Raw genomic sequence first — 18,838 nt, forward strand, 5'->3', positions numbered from 1 at the left:
GGTTTAGTTGCTTCAGGGGTGCCCATAAGGGAGACAGGGGGAGGAGGGCTTAATGACACAGATTGCACAGTCAAAATTCTTAGGGCGAGTATTTTTTAAGGGGTATTTTTCTCTTTTCTTAGAGGGGGGGGAGGGCTCTCATTCTGAGGGCTAGTTTACAGCATTTAACGGGGGTGCACCTTCTCTTGGGGGAGAGGGTACCTCTGGCTCACAGAATAAATTTAACATTTCCTCCAAATTTTAGGAGTCTTTAAAGTTTGCTTTTTTTGAAAAAACTACACCAACACTTTGCATATCCCACTTTAAAAAAAATAATCAAGTTACATTATCGAAAATATAGTTAGATTGGATGTAAGTTCATTCGAGTTTTTTTTTTTCTTTCATTCGAAACATTGCAAATTTTTGAAAATAAAAGAGGGGGGGGAGGTAGCTTTTTTTAAATCACAAAAATTCTTCATACGCATCCAGAAATCATACTTTTATTGCTATTTTAAATGCGACAATCCTTGCAAAATGTACAGAAGAAGAAACATTTTAAAGTACATGACATGTAGACCAGATTAACATTTCACTACAAACTTTCTAGTGTCTTGGTTCTCAAATTCTTATTTTGGAGCTACAGTTTCCACAATAACCTTATTGCTTGACCCAAACCGACATCACTATAATTGAAGTAAAACAACCCACCTAAAGTAAAAACAGATAAAGCATACACTAAAGCCATTGCAGCTTTTGATAATGCAGCTCCTACCATTTGTGGACGGGCGTAATCCTCAGCTATTGCTTCAAAACCCCTATAAAATACAAATTATTTAAACTTTAATGCATGCTTGGACTGAGCAATGGAGTAAAAAATATATTTTCAACTTTCTAAATTTTAGTCACATAAATATTGTCAATGAAACACACACATTATTTCCAAATGATTTTACAAAATAGTTATATACTTTCATCATAATATACAGACATAAGATTAACAAAGGAGGAAAAAGAGAAAGCTCATTCAAGTAGAAAACAGGATAAATCAAAATTTGCATACAGATTGAATGCTACATATCTCCTCAAGGAGTGGTGGCAATAATGATGGTCTCTTCATTTAATTACGGATATACAAATGGCTCCCTGCAACCTGCAAAATGATCATCATTACAGGAGCCAATACTACCAACATTGGATCACATGTGGCTCATGATTTTGAAGGCAAACTTGCGCAAACGACACCTTGTGGAACCCTATATTGCCGTGCTAAGCGCAAAAGTGGTATCTGCAGCTGAGTTCAAAATGAGAAATTCCTGTTTAAAGTTGTATGCCTCCACGTATTTTGATTCAGATGAAATTTTTTCTGATTTTTTAAAAAATATATTTTCCATCCACAAATGACCATAAAACATTGTATTTGGGTAAAATATGTGACAAAGAATCACCTGGTGACAATAACTCAATTTTGACCAAAAGTGTAGATACGACTTTTGTGCTTAGCACGGCAGTATAGACCTGGGGACCAGGAACACCTTCTGGGGAGGTGTAGAAGAATTTCAGGAGAGGTTTAATGTATAAACAATAAAATTAAATTAAAATACGCAAAAAATTAATCAATTTTGTGCTCACATGTATATTTTTTACCTTTTCTTTTTTAGGTTTTCAAGGCAATTTTCATCTACATATCTATATGAATCTGAATTTTTAACATTAGCATACATAAAAAAAGTAACCAGCAAAGCTGGACATTGACAGTGAGTATGCTTTGTCACAGTTACTAAAAACTATCAAGAACAAACAAGGGCAGCACTCCCATGGGTATTGAAAATAAAATAGCATTGCAGGCCAAATTCTCCTAGATATTTAATTATCACAAATTAATTTATATTTAATTTGTTGATTCTTTAAATTCCCAAACATTATTTTCCCAACATGAAACTTGGCACAATTAAAGAACACAATAGTTTTTGTAACATGTATATTTATTCAGATTTTTAAAATAATAACTTTTAAAATAACTAACAGAAATATTCAAGGTCAAAGGTAATTTTGAAAAACCTTCAAACTTTAAGACTGCATTTTTGTATCATGCAATATATCATCTTAAAGCACGTTTTAAGAGCTGTAAAATGGTATCAAGTTTTTACATGTAGTGCAATTAGAACAAAAGTTATGTGTGTTCAAAAGCTACTTCGTCTACCAACATTTGATTTTTTGTAATGACGCCCAATCAAAGAATATTAGTATTAAAATTCTAAAAATTTGGGTTTTTACTTTTATTACCAAACACTACCTATGTATAAAATTTTAGAAAAATCAGAAGGGGTCAGCTTGAAAATCTTACTTTTTTGATCGATTTGATATGGAAGGACTCGGATGCAGTTTTGATGAATACTTGACTAATTTTAAAAAGGAAGGAAGGTTCTGCTAAATTTAAGGAAACCAATTTGAAGTCAATCCTCATAAAAGTATAACTTATTATAAGTGTTAAATATTTCTTAACTACAGGTTGCAGGACAGCATACAGGCTGATCCGGAAAAAAATATCAGCAGTTAATAATTGGCAGGGATGCCCACAAGGGGCATTATGGCGCAAGTTGCGGCATCAAAATTTTGGGGGGGGGGGGGATTTTTTAATATTTTAAAATTATTTACTTAAATATATTTATTAATTTAAGTTATTTAGTTTTGTTTATATTTTATTTATTTATTTAGTTTGTGTGTGTGTAGTCATTGGCAAAACACAGAACTTTTCAAATAAAATAATAATAATTAAAAACAAATAAATAAATAAAAAATATTTAAAAAAATAAATACGAGAAATATTTTTAAAAAAAATAAAGGAATAAAAAAAGAAACATAAAAAATAAAAAAGGGAAAGAAGGTTGAGAAAAAATGGGGAGAGGAAGGGGGATTTTGCACCATTGAAGTTGGGGGAGGGGGTGTACACCCCTGAGAATTGGAATTGTCCTGGAAATGTTTGCAACCAAGATTACTAGGCATCTGCACCTACTAAGGAAAGTGGGAAGGGTTCAGGGCCAGGGTTGCCCTGTTTTGTCCACCCCGAAAAAAACCGCCCCGGACAAAATGTGATTTTGTCCACTTTTCGGCAAACTGAAAGATTTTAGTTAAAAATTTGAAGTTTGAAAATAATAAATGATTATATAAATTCTTCTTATTCAAGTACTATTTAAATATAAAAACAGCATACATAAATATGTATAAAAAATCGATTGGAAAATATTTTTAAAGTGAAAATGAAAAAATTAAGATCAGTTGATGTTTATGTAAATGTGTATATAAATCAAATGAATGTTAATAAGTTATAATGCATGTAATAGCATTTATAGAAACAAACACATCAACTGTGCATTTTAAGATGTTTATCTGTGATGTAGAGGTTTATTGCCCATAATAAATGCATTTACAAAATTAAAAAATAGAAACAAAAATTTTTTAAAGGTTGGAGTCTCTCAAAACATTAAGATCATAGTTTAAAAAAAAGACACTACTTGATATTAATAAAGGAAATGTTGACATGAAGTGAAATCTGTTTTTGTAATCTGGTTTTGTAGTATGATGATCAGCAACAGGCTCTGAACACAGCTAGGCTGTTTCTAGTCAATTTATTAGTAGCCAATGAAGATTAATGGCCATTTTAAAGCTATCTACCCCCTTGCTCATTATTGCCTCTTCCAGTACACTGTTCTGAGTACCCACAACCCTAAAAAGTAGTAATTTGTTTGACATTAACATATTCATAAAAACATGCAGAGTACATAAATATTTTACTAATGGAGTGACATCAATAAAAACACACACAAAAAAAAAAAGTAAAATGCTTTTAGTCTCTAAATCTTTGTTTTGTATGTATGACTCTAAGCATTTCTTGCTACTTTCCCATTAAATTTAATTTTTACTATTGTAATATATAATTGTGTAATCATGCACATCACTAATTCACATTGTTAAATTTTATTACTTTAAGTAAATTATGACCTAAAATTAGTTGCACCTATGGCGAATTAAATTTTTTTTTTTTGGATTTATTAAGTTCTAAAGTTAATAATCATTCTATTTTAATTAAATGATTAATTCATAATACATATTGTTTTTGAATTATACACAACTTTTATTACACCATAACAATAACTATGTGTGGATAATCAGTTGATTTTTCATTTCGTCCATTTTGTCCAATTTCTTTCGGCGTTCTGGACTTTTTACAAAAAAGTGGACAAAATAGCAACCCTGGTCATGGCAGAAGAGAGACCATGTCAAACTAGTCAGAACTAGGGGCTCAGCCCTTGAGGGAGATCAACTTGGAGTCCAAGTTAGTAGTATAAATTTTATAAGTTTTATGGGCCGGCAACCACAGGGACAAAGGGCCTGCCTTGGCTCTTGGCGGCCCTGGGAAAGGTTTTTCCACCACTGCAAGACCTCTGCATAAATTTATTGATATGGAGAGCAAGCACAAATTTGAATGGTCCTAAGACTGTGAGGATTTATTTCATCAACTGAAGGAGGCTTTACCATCAACCTTTATCCTGTCATATCTATAATCAGAAAAAATATTTACACTTGGCCTGAACGCAAACCACGAAAGTCAACGCTTTTGTCGTTTGCTTTGATGTCAAAAATGCATTTCTCAACATGAAGCCTTGAAAAATGCAAGTGAATAAATACTTTTAACCCTATCCCAAAAACTGCAAATCTGCAAAAAACAATACTTGTCTTGACACCTTACAACTCAGGGTGTTTAAATATTTTTAAAGGTTCCGTGCAACTTCAATTTTCTTGAAAGGACAACACAGTTCTTGAGAAAAACAGAGAAGATTTATTTACAATATGTACAGTAGGGTGGATCGAAAAAAATGAAATTTCGAATCTTATTTTGGAATACCCACCAAAAGCTGTGCATGTGTAAGAACAATACACATGTAAAATATTATCAAGTTTGAACAACTCCTTGAGGGTCCTACCAAGGCCTGAATTTCTTCAAAAATAGGAAAAGAGGTCAATTTTCCAAAAATTTTATGAAAATAATAAGGTTCAAAATTTTTGTTCTAATACCATTAAAATGTTTCCTTTTGTTGGATATAATTAGATGTTATAGAGTTAATAGCCTACAGCTAAGCTGAAAATTAGGCAACTCATTTCCAACTGAATTTTGAGGGAGTGGTCTGCCCGAAGAAAATAAAACATGAATCACTTTTAACATTGAAAACATTTATTTAACATGTATTATAAAATAATTACATTACAATAGTTTAGTCCTCAAAAAATATTAAATTATGCTAGGTCAAAAAGATCTTACAATAAGTCCATGCAGATGTCAAAAGTGCTGTCGGCTTTCCACAATGAATTCCACACAGGTAGAAGGACGGCATCGCAATTTCCCCATAATTGCACGCAGGTCAGTTCATACCTCAGGAGTCAAATTCACCATATCCAGGAAAATATCGAAGATGGACTCCATCCTTTTTTTTGCATTGAAGACCAAACAACCCACTTAAGTTGGACTATAACTTTTCATTTTTATGAACATCATAACAGCACGCGCTTCCAAAAACTGGGGGCATCAATGACGAATCATTCGGAAAAATCCGACCTCCCCTAAGAGGCCAGTAGCAAAAACTTTATGAGGACATGGACGAACACATACACAAACAACACAAAACGAGAAGGCAAGTGAGAGAGAGATCGAGCTACGGCCGGTCCGAGTATTTATGGCCAGATCCGACCGTGCTCGTAACAATGTGACGTTACCTTATTTGCATATTGCAAGAACAGCTCAACCCAGGAAAACACAGCTTGCAGGTTGCACAACTCTTATTTAATTCGACATTCAGCACCCAACACCTCAACAGGTTATCTTATGTGATCGACATGTGCTTTGTCGGAAGTTTACCGACTTCTGCCGAATGACGGCAACCAATCATAGTGTTGGGCTTAAAAGCCTTTATTCAGTATCTTGGAGCGCTTTTAATTCAATTACAAATGTTAAAGTTTTTTTTGAAACTTACCTCCGATATGTTTTTGCCACTCCGCGTCTTGTGTCCCAGCGGCGGATAACTGAAATTGATTCGGGCATGATCGTGCAACATCGGAATCATCCTATGACGTAACACCCGATGGTTGAGATGTTTTTGGCTACTTTGAGCCGAAAAAACGAATAGAAAGATTGTTGAATCACTCAATCAGGAATAGTTGAGATGTATATCTCCAATGCAAAGTAGGGTGTGTCATGGGATGACGTATCGCGGTCATAGAACGTATAAATAGGTTGATTGAAATATTTTCAGTGCTCACTTTTGTTTTGTGTTTACTCCCCATTGGCGTCTTGCCATTTTTTGTTGACCAATCAGGGATTGGTCTTTGAAGGTTTGGCAACCATGCTAGGTTGTTGATTGATGTTGCGGCGCGCTCGAGCCGTTGATGATGCAACGTTTTTGAATTCAAGCTGGGCTTGAGATAAGTTTATTCAGTGTTAAGCGTTGTATTTAAGATTTAAGAATGTTCTAAATTACTCCGGCTAATGGAGGGAAAAAATGTCAACATTGCTGAAGAAGTTCGCAGGAGATGAAGTTCATTGCCATTAGGCATAACACTTAACCTTGGCCAATACCTGGATTGATTTACCGGTGCTCCTGTGGTGGTGTGGGACAGTCATCAGTTTGAAATCATCGATGTCCTTCAGAGTGACCTTCATGATTGGATTTCCTAGACGTTCCTACCAGAGTTCCAGAAAGTTCCGATGTGATTCCTGTGGATGCACAAGTTTGCTTTCCGGTATTTGAAGAGGTTCTGCTAGAACTAAGCAAGCCTATCGGCCGGTGAATGATGGAACTGTTTTCTTTGATTACACTTGGTCAAGAAGTCTTCAGCAATGTAAACATGCGCATTTAGCGCTAGAAGGTGACATTTTTACAATTTTTTCTAAAATGTTTCGCGTTTTTTCTAAAAGTGTTTATTTAATAATTTAACTTTGAAATTTCTGTGATTGTTGGGGGGTTTTGTACACTCTAAATTATTTTTGGTATTTAACAAATGTTTATTGTTGTATACTGTGATATTTTAATAAATGTTATTTATTTAAAATTACTTTGAGTATGTTTTATTTCTTACTGGCAGACTGCACGGCTTTTTGATGTTGGGGTTCTGTAAACCTTTTCATTTAGTTCTATGAACTTAAGGTAAAGACAAATTTCCCAACAAGTGGTAGCAGAGTGCGTGGTTGAGTCTGCCCGTGGGAAATAAAATATTTTTTGATAATGGATAAAGATTATAGAAATATAGAAAAGTTGGGATCCCATAATTGGGCCACCTGGTCCAGAGATATTAAGATGGTCCTTATTGAAAGAGACCTATGGGAAGTAACCCAAAAGAAATTAGAGGGGGAAAACATTCCTGCACTTGACCGGAAGAAATGTGGTCAAGCTTTGGCAATAATTTATTTAAACTTGGAAGGCGAAGTAAAAAGGCTGATAGACGATATAGAAGACCCAAGCGAAGCTTGGAATACACTGAAAGGTAATTTTGAACCCCCATCTCTGGCCAGGATGGCGACATTGTGGGAGTCCTACTTTTCATGTAAACTAAAGGAAAACGAATCAATTGGGTTATTCGCTGCCAGGTTGGGGGGAATCCATAAACAACTTGTTGATAATGGTTATATAATGGAAGAAAAGATTCGGACTTTTCAATTGATTAGGTATCTGCCCTCCAACTTTGACAGTATTGTCCAGGCTATTTACCGGTGGGACGCAAGTATGTTTACCTTCTCCAAAGTAAAAGATGAGTTATTAGCCGAGGAGGGTAGAATCAAATATTTGACTAAAGAACCTGATACATCAAATTCGGCAATGAATGTTTTTTCTAAACCCAACAGACACGGAGTGGCAAATGAAAGGAGTAAACCTTTTTTTAAAAACAAAATTTGTCATTATTGTAAGAAAAAGGGTCATATTGCCTCGCGGTGTTGGAGCAGGAATAAAGATAGTCAAAATAAAAAAGTAAATAATAAATCTAAATCAGACGCTCAAGCTGCTGGCATGTTTTGTTCAGTGGAAGAATCTGACGAAATCTCGGCTAACACTACTATTCCTAAATGTGAAAATTCCTGGCTTTTTGATTCAGGAAGTACGGCACATTTTTGCCGGGACAAAAATTTGTTCACAGAATTAAAACCTGTTCAAAATACCCAAATGGAGGTGGCAGTTGGTAATATTAAAAGTAAAGTAGAAGGAATAGGTAGGGTAATTTTCAAAATAGAGTCAGATAGGAAGCTGATAACAATAACTTTAAATAATGTATTCTATGCTCCAACATTGCGCCGCAATTTACTTTCCGGATCATGTATTGACCGACAAGGTTTTAAAATAAGATGGTATCCGGGTAAAATTTGTGTCTTTAATAAAGAAAATGTTAAATTGTTTACTGCAGTCTTAATTAATAAACTTTATTATGTTAAACCAAGCTTTTATGTAAATTGTGAAAATACCAATTATGTTGATACCCCTACTGTTAAGAATCACTTTGAAAGGGCCAATGCTGTGAATGTAGACATGGAGCTGTGGCATAAACGTTTTGCTCATACAAATATGGACACTATTAATTTAACAAGTAAGTTAGGAGCCACCCAAGGTCTTGAAATTAAAATGGGGCCCAGATTTGAATGTGAACCTTGTAAATTGGGTAAAAAGAGAAAATGCTCTTTTAGGTCTGTTCCTGAGCGTAGGTCAAAAGTTCCTCTTGATCTAATTCACATGGATCTGGCCGGTCCTTTTCAGACTGAATCCTTAGGGGGGAAAAGATACATTTATTGTTTAATTGATGATTTTTCTCGCAAATCTTTCGTATTTTTCTTAAAGAGTAAAGACGAGGCATTCAATGTTTTTTTGAATTTTCAGAAAAGAAATGAGAGGTTTCTTGATAGGAAAATTAAAGCTGTTCGTTCCGACAACGGGAGAGAATTCGTTAATGATAAATTTGAAAGTTATCTCACTAGCCAGGGGATAAAAATTGAGAGGACTAACACTTATACGCCTCAGCAAAATGGCGTTGTGGAGAGGTATAATCTCACGATTATGAATGGTGTTAGAGCAATGTTAAGAGATTCCGGGCTAGGAGAGGAATTTTGGGCAGAAGCAGCTATGTGCTTTAATTACGTAAGAAACAGGACTGTAGTCGGAAATGAAAAGAAAACCCCGTTTGAGCTTTTTTGTGGGAATAAGCCTTCTGTTAGACATTTGAAAGTATTTGGCTGTTTAGCCTACATAGGATTACCAAAGTCTAAATTAAGGAAATTAGATATGAGAGCTAAAAAGGGGATAATGGTGGGATATGCCATTCGGACTCGAGGATACCGGATTTGGGATCCTAACACCAGAACTATAACAGAAACCATGAATGTTAACTTTAATGAGAATGTCAAATGGGGGGAATCGTTAAATAGATCCAAATCAGAAAGAAATTTTAATTTTATCAAACCTATAAGTGAAATTGAGTTGGATCAAAGAATTAAGGAAAGTACTCAGGGAACTCCTTGTAATAAGGTTAAATGGATTAGGGAAGTGAAGAAGAGAAAAACGGGGAAGAAAAAAGATATCTATTATTACACAATTGCGGGGAATAAGAAAGTTCGATTGAGATCCCCAAAGGAAGTATTAAAATATTGTGATGACCACAAAATAGAATATGACCCCAAATTTTTTGACTTTTCTTCCAAAAATCCTGTAAGTGGGGAAGTTTCTAATGGGGATCAACCCCAGGAAGAAATTGTTACTTCTGATGAAAGTGAGGAAGAAGTCCCTGAGGCTAGTTTGGTTGAAGTATTAATTCCCAATTCCTATAAACAATGTTTATCCACCCCCGAGCTGAAGAACTGGAGACTTGCTATGGAAGATGAACTAGAAGTCATCAAACAGAGAGGTGTGTGGGAACTTGTACCTCCACCTAAGAATCAGCCCATTCTGGGGAACTGGTGGGTGTATGATTTGAAGAAAAATGATCGTGATGAGATTGTAAGATATAAGGCAAGGCTTGTTGCAGGCGGAAATCGCCAGGTCCCTGGCGAGTCTTATTCTGAGGTCTTCAGCCCGGTGGTGGAATTTTCTTTAGTAAGACTATTTTTCACAATTTTTGTATCTTTATTAAAATGGTGTCATTTTCAAATTGATATAAAGAATGCATATTTATATGCTGACCTGGAAGAAAATATTTTTATGAGGCAGCCAGAAGGTTTTATAAGTAAAATTCATCCTAACTATGTATGTAAACTTAAGAAATCCTTATATGGACTACACCAGTCCGGGAGAAATTGGTTTCATGAAATTGATGGTGTTCTCCAGCGATTCCAATTTAAAAGAATAATAGGATGTAATTGTGTTTACGTGAGGAACAGTGAAATTTTCCTGTTAATATATGTGGATGATATTTTGATTTTTGCCAAGAATAAAAATTTAGTTAAAAATGTAATTGATGAAATTAAAACTGTATATGATATTAAAGAACTGGGGAAAACAAGAAAATTGTTGGGAATTGAATTTATTGAGAATGATGATAAAATTTTCATTCACCAGATTTCTTATATTTCCAAAATTTTAAACCTTTTTTCTGAGTATAATGTGCCTATATCTACCCTTTCAATTTCAAGAGGTACGGTTTTGTCCAAGGATGATTGTCCTAAGACCGAGTACGAAATCAAAGAGATGGAGAAACTCCCGTACCGGAATTTGCTAGGGTGCTTGGCATACATTGCCGGAAAAACTCGTCCCGACATTTCATATGCAGTTAATATATTTTCACAATTCCAGGCTAATCCTGGTAAGAAACACTGGGATTTTCTTTTAAGATTATTAGGCTATTTGAAATACACCTGTAACTATAAATTTAATTTAAGTGCTATTAACAGTATCAGAATTAGAGGTTTTTCAGATTCTGATTATGCTGCAAATCGTGAGGATAGAGTATCAATGGGGGGTTCAATAGTTTGTATTGATAAAGTTCCGATAAGTTGGAGAACCTTTAAACACAAATGTGTCTCATTATCAACCATGGAAGCCGAATACATCTCATTGGGAGAAACGGCTAAAGAAATAGTTTGGTTGAAAAGAATAATTGATGAGATCAACAACTTAGGAATTGAAGGTTTTCAACTAAAAGAAACTGTAATTTTTTGTGATAACATTGCAACTATTGATTTTTCGAAATCCCCAATTGAAAACTCGAGAACTAAACACATAGATATCAGATATCATTTTCTGAGAAATTTAATTGAACAAAAATTGTTTTCTATTGAATATGTTAGGACGAATGTAAACATAGCTGACATTTTCACGAAGCCATTATCTAAATATAGTCTAAACTCCTTATGCAGAATTATTTTTAATTGGGGGGTGGAATGTAAAAAATAAATTTTTTCAAATTGTAAGCTCATGTGTATGTTTATATTGTATATAGTATTTAAATTGTTTCATGTATGTAATTAATAAAAGGTCTCCAAGAGGGGGGAACATGTTGGGCTTAAAAGCCTTTATTCAGTATCTTGGAGCGCTTTTAATTCAATTACAAATGTTAAAGTTTTTTTTGAAACTTACCTCCGATATGTTTTTGCCACTCCGCGTCTTGTGTCCCAGCGGCGGATAACTGAAATTGATTCGGGCATGATCGTGCAACATCGGAATCATCCTATGACGTAACACCCGATGGTTGAGATGTTTTTGGCTACTTTGAGCCGAAAAAATGAATAGAAAGATTGTTGAATCACTCAATCAGGAATAGTTGAGATGTATATCTCCAATGCAAAGTAGGGTGTGTCATGGGATGACGTATCGCGGTCATAGAACGTATAAATAGGTTGATTGAAATATTTTCAGTGCTCACTTTTGTTTTGTGTTTACTCCCCATTGGCGTCTTGCCATTTTTTGTTGACCAATCAGGGATTGGTCCTTGAAGGTTTGGCAACCATGCTAGGTTGTTGATTGATGTTGCGGCGCGCTCGAGCCGTTGATGATGCAACGTTTTTGAATTCAAGCTGGGCTTGAGATAAGTTTATTCAGTGTTAAGCGTTGTATTTAAGATTTAAGAATGTTCTAAATTACTCCGGCTAATGGAGGGAAAAAATGTCAACATTGCTGAAGAAGTTCGCAGGAGATGAAGTTCATTGCCATTAGGCATAACACTTAACCTTGGCCAATACCTGGATTGATTTACCGGTGCTCCTGTGGTGGTGTGGGACAGTCATCAGTTTGAAATCATCGATGTCCTTCAGAGTGACCTTCATGATTGGATTTCCTAGACGTTCCTACCAGAGTTCCAGAAAGTTCCGATGTGATTCCTGTGGATGCACAAGTTTGCTTTCCAGTATTTGAAGAGGTTCTGCTAGAACTAAGCAAGCCTATCGGCCGGTGAATGATGGAACTGTTTTCTTTGATTACACTTGGTCAAGAAGTCTTCAGCAATGTAAACATGCGCATTTAGCGCTGGAAGGTGACATTTTTACAATTTTTTCTAAAATGTTTCGCGTTTTTTCTAAAAGTGTTTATTTAATAATTTAACTTTGAAATTTCTGTGATTGTTGGGGGGTTTTGTACACTCTAAATTATTTTTGGTATTTAACAAATGTTTATTGTTGTATACTGTGATATTTTAATAAATGTTATTTATTTAAAATTACTTTGAGTATGTTTTATTTCTTACTGGCAGACTGCACGGCTTTTTGATGTTGGGGTTCTGTAAACCTTTTCATTTAGTTCTATGAACTTAAGGTAAAGACAAATTTCCCAACACATAGCGTGCCACATATTTTTCCGAACACTTCAAACTCAAACATTTGAGTGTCGGTGGCAGGTGGATGGGATTTCCCGTGCAAGGTTTTTCCCGGAATGGCAAAAGGTAAGTTACAAATTTTTTTTTTTTTAAACAATATTGGTGAAATCCTTCAAGAAACAAAAATAAAGGCATTTAGCCCAACAAGTTCCCCCCTCTTGAAGGAATTTCATCAAAAGCCACATTATATACATTAAAAACACTTAACTACATTCACATTATATTTACAAAAGGTACATTTGAAAAATAGTTCAAAAATTTGATACACCCCCTTCTTTTAAGTTAATCCCAATTAAATATAATTTTACAAAGCTTATTTAAACAATTCTTAGATAGGGGTTTAGTGAAAATGTCCGCGATGTTTACATTCGTCCTCACATATTTAATCAAAAAAATCTTTTGCTCAATTAAATTTCTTAAAAAATGGTACCTTACATCAATGTGTTTTGTACGGGAATTCTCAATGGGAGACTTAAAAAAATCAATTGTTGCAGTGTTATCACAATAAATGACTGTATCCCTAAGCTGGAGGTTTTCAATATTTCATTCACTTATTTCTGCAATTATCCTCTTCAGCCAGACCATTTCTTTTGCAGTTTGACCAAGTGAAATATATTCTGCTTCCATTGTGGATAACGCAACACATTTATGTTTAAATGTCCTCCAATTAATTAGGACCAGATCAATACACAAAATTGATCCCCCCATTGAGACTATCTTCTCGATTAGCGACGTAATCGGAGTCGGAAAATCCCCGTAGATCTACACTACTGATTGAGCTTAAATTTAGTTTGTATGATATTGTATACTTTAAATATCCTAGCAATCTTAATAGAAAATCCCAATGCTTCCTTCCGGGATTTGCTTGAAATTGGAAAAAAATATTCACCGCATAAGAGATGTCAGGCCGGGTCTTTCCCGCTATGTATGCTATACAACCCAACAAATTTCTGTGTGGGAGCTTTTCTGCTTCCCTTTTTTCTTCCTCAGTTTTCGGGCAGTCGTCTTTCGACAAAACTGTACCCTTTGAGATTGGGAGGGTTGAATTTGGCACATAGTAATCTGAGAATAACCCCAAGACCTTCGAAATGTAAGAGCTTTGGTGAATAAAAAGTTTATTTTTATCTTCCACAAATTCAATCCCCAGTAGCTTTCTGGTTTTCCCCATCTCTTTTATATCATACATACTTTTAATTTCATTAATTACCTTTTTAATTAAATTTTCATTTTTTGCTAGAATTATTATATCATCTACATAGATAAGAAGAAAAGTGTCTTTGTCTCTGTGATATACACACTTACATCCTTTTAATTTTTTAAAACCAAAACCACAAAGAACACTGTCTATTTCTAAAAACCACTTTCTTCCGGACTGGTGTAGTCCATAGAGAGACTTCTTCAATTTACAGACAAAATTAGGGTGGCTTTTACTGACAAAACCATCTGGTTGTCTCATGTAGATTTGTTCCTCTAAATCAGCATATAGGTAAGCATTTTTTACATCAATTTGTGAGTGACACCATTTTAAAAGACATATAAAAATAGAAAAGAAAACTCTCACAAGCGAAAACTCAATAACTGGGCTAAAAACTTCAGAATATGATTCAATTGACTAACGGTCCCCCCTCACAACCAATCTGGCCTTGTATCTTACAATTTCACCCGTCATTTACCTTGAGGTCGTAGACCCACCTATTTCCCAAAATTGGTTTCCCCTCTGGTGGAGGTACAAGGTCCCACACCTCTCTTTGCTTAATGACATCTAATTCAGATTCCATGGCCAGTTTCCAGTTGTCCACCTAGGGGGTAGCGATACATTGCCTATACGAATTCGGTATAGAAATTTCCACTAAACTTGCTTCTTCACCTTCTCCCGAACTTTCACTCTCGTCACAGATTTCCCCTACTGTTGGATTTTTAGTTGAAAAGTCAAAAAGTTTTGGTTTATATTCTATTTTATTTTCACTACAATATTTTAAAACCTGTTTTAGTGAATTTAATCTTACTTTATTTTTACCGGCAATTGTATAATAAATATCAGTCCTATCCCCGGTCTTTCTCTTTTTGGCTTCTCTAACCCATTTAATTTTTTCACAGGGAGTCTCCTCAATGCTTTCCTGGTTCAAGTTGAACTTCACTCATAGGCCTGATAAAGTTAAATTTTCTCTCATTTTTATTTTGGACTTTTAATTCCCCCTATTTTTCATTTTCATTGAACTTTACGTTAATAGTCTCTGTGACTGTTCTGGTTTCAGGATCCCAGATTCTGTACCTTTTGGTACGTAAGGCGTATCCGACCATGATCCCCTTGGTAGTCCTCATATCTAACTTTTTTAGTTTAGACTTAGGCTGACCTACATAGGCAGTACACCCAAAAATACGTAGGTGTCTCACTGAAGGTTTACGACCAGAAAACAGTTCAAAAGGGGTTTTGTCCATATTGCCTATTACTGTCCGATTCCTTACGTAATTAAAACAAAGAGCGGCTTCAGCCCAAAACTCATCCCCCAATCCAGAATCATTGAGCATATACCTCACAACATTCATTATGGTTAAATTGTATCTTTCTACAACCCCGTTCATTTGTGGGGTGTAGGAGTTGGTCCGCTCTATCTTTATTCCCTGATTGGTGAGATAGTTCTCAAAATCTTTGTTAACAAATTCTGTTCCGTTATCGGAACGGATAGCCAAAATTTTTGAGTTCAGGAATCTTTCAGTCCTTTTTTTGAAAATTGACAAAAACATTAAATGCCTCACTTTTTGCTCTTAAAAAGAAAACATATGATTTTCTTGAGAAATCATCTATAATTATAAAAATATACTTCTTTCCCCCCAAGGACTCGGTCTGAAGGGGTCCCATCAGGTCCATGTAGAGCAATTGAAGTGCAGAGTTAGTATGTCTTTCAGGCATAGATTTAAACGAGCACTTCCTCATTTTTCCCAATTGACAAGGGTCACAATTGGGTTTTTGCCCCTTCTTAATCTCTAGTCCCTGGACTGCACCAAGTTTACTCGTTTTGGTGATACTTTCCATATTTATATGGCAAAACCTCCTATGCCATTTTTCCATGTCAACACTGAACATATTGGCCCCTTCAGACGGGTCCTTGGTCTTAAAAACTTTTGTATAATTAACATTTTCACAATCAATATAAAAATTTGGTTTAACATGATAAAGTTTATTTATTAAATTTGCTGTAAATAGTTTAACATTCTCTTGATTAAAAACACAGATCTTTCCGGGCAACCATTTAAGCTTATAGCCCTGTCTGTCTATACAAGAACCAGAAATTAGGTTGCGTCGCAGTGTTGGAGCATAGAAAACATTATTGAGGGTGATGGTAACTAATTTTCCATCTGATTCAATTTTAAAAATTACTTTCCCAATGCCCTCTACTTGGCTCTTCACGTTTCCTACGGCTACCTCCATTTTTGTGTTTTGTACAGGCTCTAGTTCGGCAAACAATGACTTATCTTGACAAAAATGAGATGTACTGCCGCTATCCAATAGCCATGTATCCTCACATTTTGGGTAGGTAGTGTTTGCAGAAATTTCGTTTTCATCTACGGAACAAAACATTCCTGCCTGAGGGTCTTCTTTGGTTTTGAATTTAAAATTCTTATCCTGTTTTACTTTGTTACGGCTCCAACACTTCGACGCAATATGCCCTTTCTTTTTACAAATGTAGCAAACTTTATTTTTAACAAGAAATTTACTCCTACCATTTGCCATTCCGGAGTTTCCGGGTTTTGAAAACATTGCCGAATTTTCTACATTAGGCTCTTCGGCCAAATACCTAAAACTGCCTTCCTCAGCCAGTAGTTCGTCTTTTACTTTAGAGAAAGTAAATCTCTCTTCTTCCCATCTGTAGATGGCTTGAACAATACTGCTGAAACTTGAAGGTAAATGCCGTATCAATTGAAAAGTTCTGATTTTTTCTTCCATAATATATCCATTTTCGACTAATTGGTTAAAAATTCCCCCCAACCTTGCAGCGAATAATCCCACCGTTTCACCTTCTTGCATTTTGCAAGAGAAGTAGGATTCCCATAGTACGGCTACTCTGGCCAAAAATGGGGGTTCAAAATTTGTCTTAAGGTCTTTCCAAGCTTCACTAGGATCTTCCAAATTATCAATTAACCTTTTTATGTCTTTTTCTAAATTTAAATAGATGATGGCTAAAGCTTGGCCACATCTTTTTCTGTCAGCACTAGTTAATTCCCCTTCTTGTTTCTTTTGGGTAACCTCCCATAAATCCCTTTCTATGAGCACCATTTTTATGTCTTTGGACCAGGTAGCCCAATTATGGGAGCCCAACTTCTCAACATTTCTATAATCTTTCTCCATAATAAAAAATGATTCAATTTTCTCCGGGCAGGTCAATCACACTCTGCTACCACCTGTTGGATATAATTAGATGTTATAGAGTTAATAGCCTACAGCTAAGCTGAAAATTAGGCTATTCATTTCCAACTGAATTTTGAGGGAGTGGTCTGCCCGAAGAAAATAAAACATGAATCACTTTTTAACATTGAAAACATTTATTTAACATGTATTATAAAATAATTACATTACAATAGTTTAGTCCTCAAAAAATATTAAATAATGCTAGGTCAAAAAGATCTTACAATAAGTCCATGCAGATGTCAAAAGTTCTGTCGGCTTTCCACAGTGAATTCCACACAGGTAGAAGGTTGGCATCGCAATTTCCCCATAATTGCACGCAGGTCAGTTCATACCTCAGGAGTCAAATTCACCATATCCAGGAAAATATCGAAGATGTACTCTATCCTTTTCTTTGCATTGAAGACCAAACAACCCACTTAAGTTGGACTATAACTTTTCATTTTTATGAACATCATAACAGCACGCGCTTCCGAAAACTGGGGGCATCAATGATGAATCATTCGGAAAAATCCGACCTCCCGAGAGGCCAGTAGCAAAAACTTTATGAGGACATGGACGAACACATACACAAACAACACAAAACGAGAAGGCAAGTGAGAGAGAGATCGAGCTACGGCCGGTCCGAGTATTTATGGCCAGATCCGACCATGCTCGTAACAATGTGACATTACCTTATTTGCATATTGCAAGAACAGCTCAACCCAGGAAAACACAGCTTGCAGGTTGCACAACTCTTATTTAATTCGACATTCAGCACCCAACACCTCAACAGGTTATCTTATGTGATCGACATGTGCTTTGTCGGAAGTTTACCGACTTCTACCGAATGACGGCAACCAATCATAGCGTGCCACATATTTTTCCGAACACTTCCGATTCAAACTCAAACATTTGAGCGTCAGTGGCAGGTGGATGGGATTTGCAAGGTTTTTCCCGGAATGGCAAAAGGTAAGTTACAATTTTTTTTTTTTAAACAATATTGGTGAAATCCTTCAAGAAACAAAAATAAAGGCATTTAGCCCAACACCTTTTAACACACTTTTCATGTATCTTCAAAATTTGTTTCCATTCTTTGCAATTTTAGGTTCGCACACAAGTTCGTAAAATTTTGTGAAATTTCCAAAAAGTGACTTTATTTAAGCCTTTTTGCACATTGCAATACTTTTTCTTTTAAAGTCCAATTTTTTTGCAATGACTGTACAGAAAGCAGTTTTAAATGAAAATGAAATTATACTTTATTATATCAACAGCGCAGCACTTACGACAAGGAGCGTAATTTCTTCAAACTGGACCAGTGGTAAATTGTCGCACATGTCTAGCAATTTACCTATTGGTCCTGCGAAAATTCACATGGACCAGCAGTTTCACCATCAAATAATGTGAACAGGTGACGCAAAGACTGCTTGTATGCAGTTCACAGATTAACCATGGGACAGGATGTCCAATTTTATTCTCTATGGCCGCTATTGCACCGTTCTTTTTTCTGGTATTTGTGGCAGTGCCATCACAGCCAAAAGCTAAACGATCCTTAAGGCTTAAACAAATTTTCAGTTCAAAAATCAATGCTGTCGCGACATGATTTCCTGTTCCAGAAGTTGGCGTCAAATGACCCAATTAAAG

The 18,838-nt window shown here is 35.4% G+C and overlaps 1 protein-coding gene across 1 annotated transcript in view; it reads right to left on the reverse strand.

The window, feature by feature from the left end:
• Window positions 1-463: 463 nt before the first annotated feature.
• Window positions 464-18,838, reverse strand: part of LOC129229829 (succinate dehydrogenase [ubiquinone] cytochrome b small subunit, mitochondrial-like) — a 32,264-nt gene continuing 13,889 nt past the window's right edge. The window contains exon 4 of the mRNA XM_054864206.1: window positions 464-794. Coding sequence (XP_054720181.1) covers window positions 617-794 — 178 coding nt within the window. The 3' untranslated portion in view covers window positions 464-616. The remainder of the gene's footprint in view (window positions 795-18,838) is intronic.

The sequence above is a fragment of the Uloborus diversus genome, chromosome 1, assembly GCF_026930045.1.
Source record: "Uloborus diversus isolate 005 chromosome 1, Udiv.v.3.1, whole genome shotgun sequence".
Classification (NCBI taxonomy): domain Eukaryota; kingdom Metazoa; phylum Arthropoda; class Arachnida; order Araneae; family Uloboridae; genus Uloborus; species Uloborus diversus.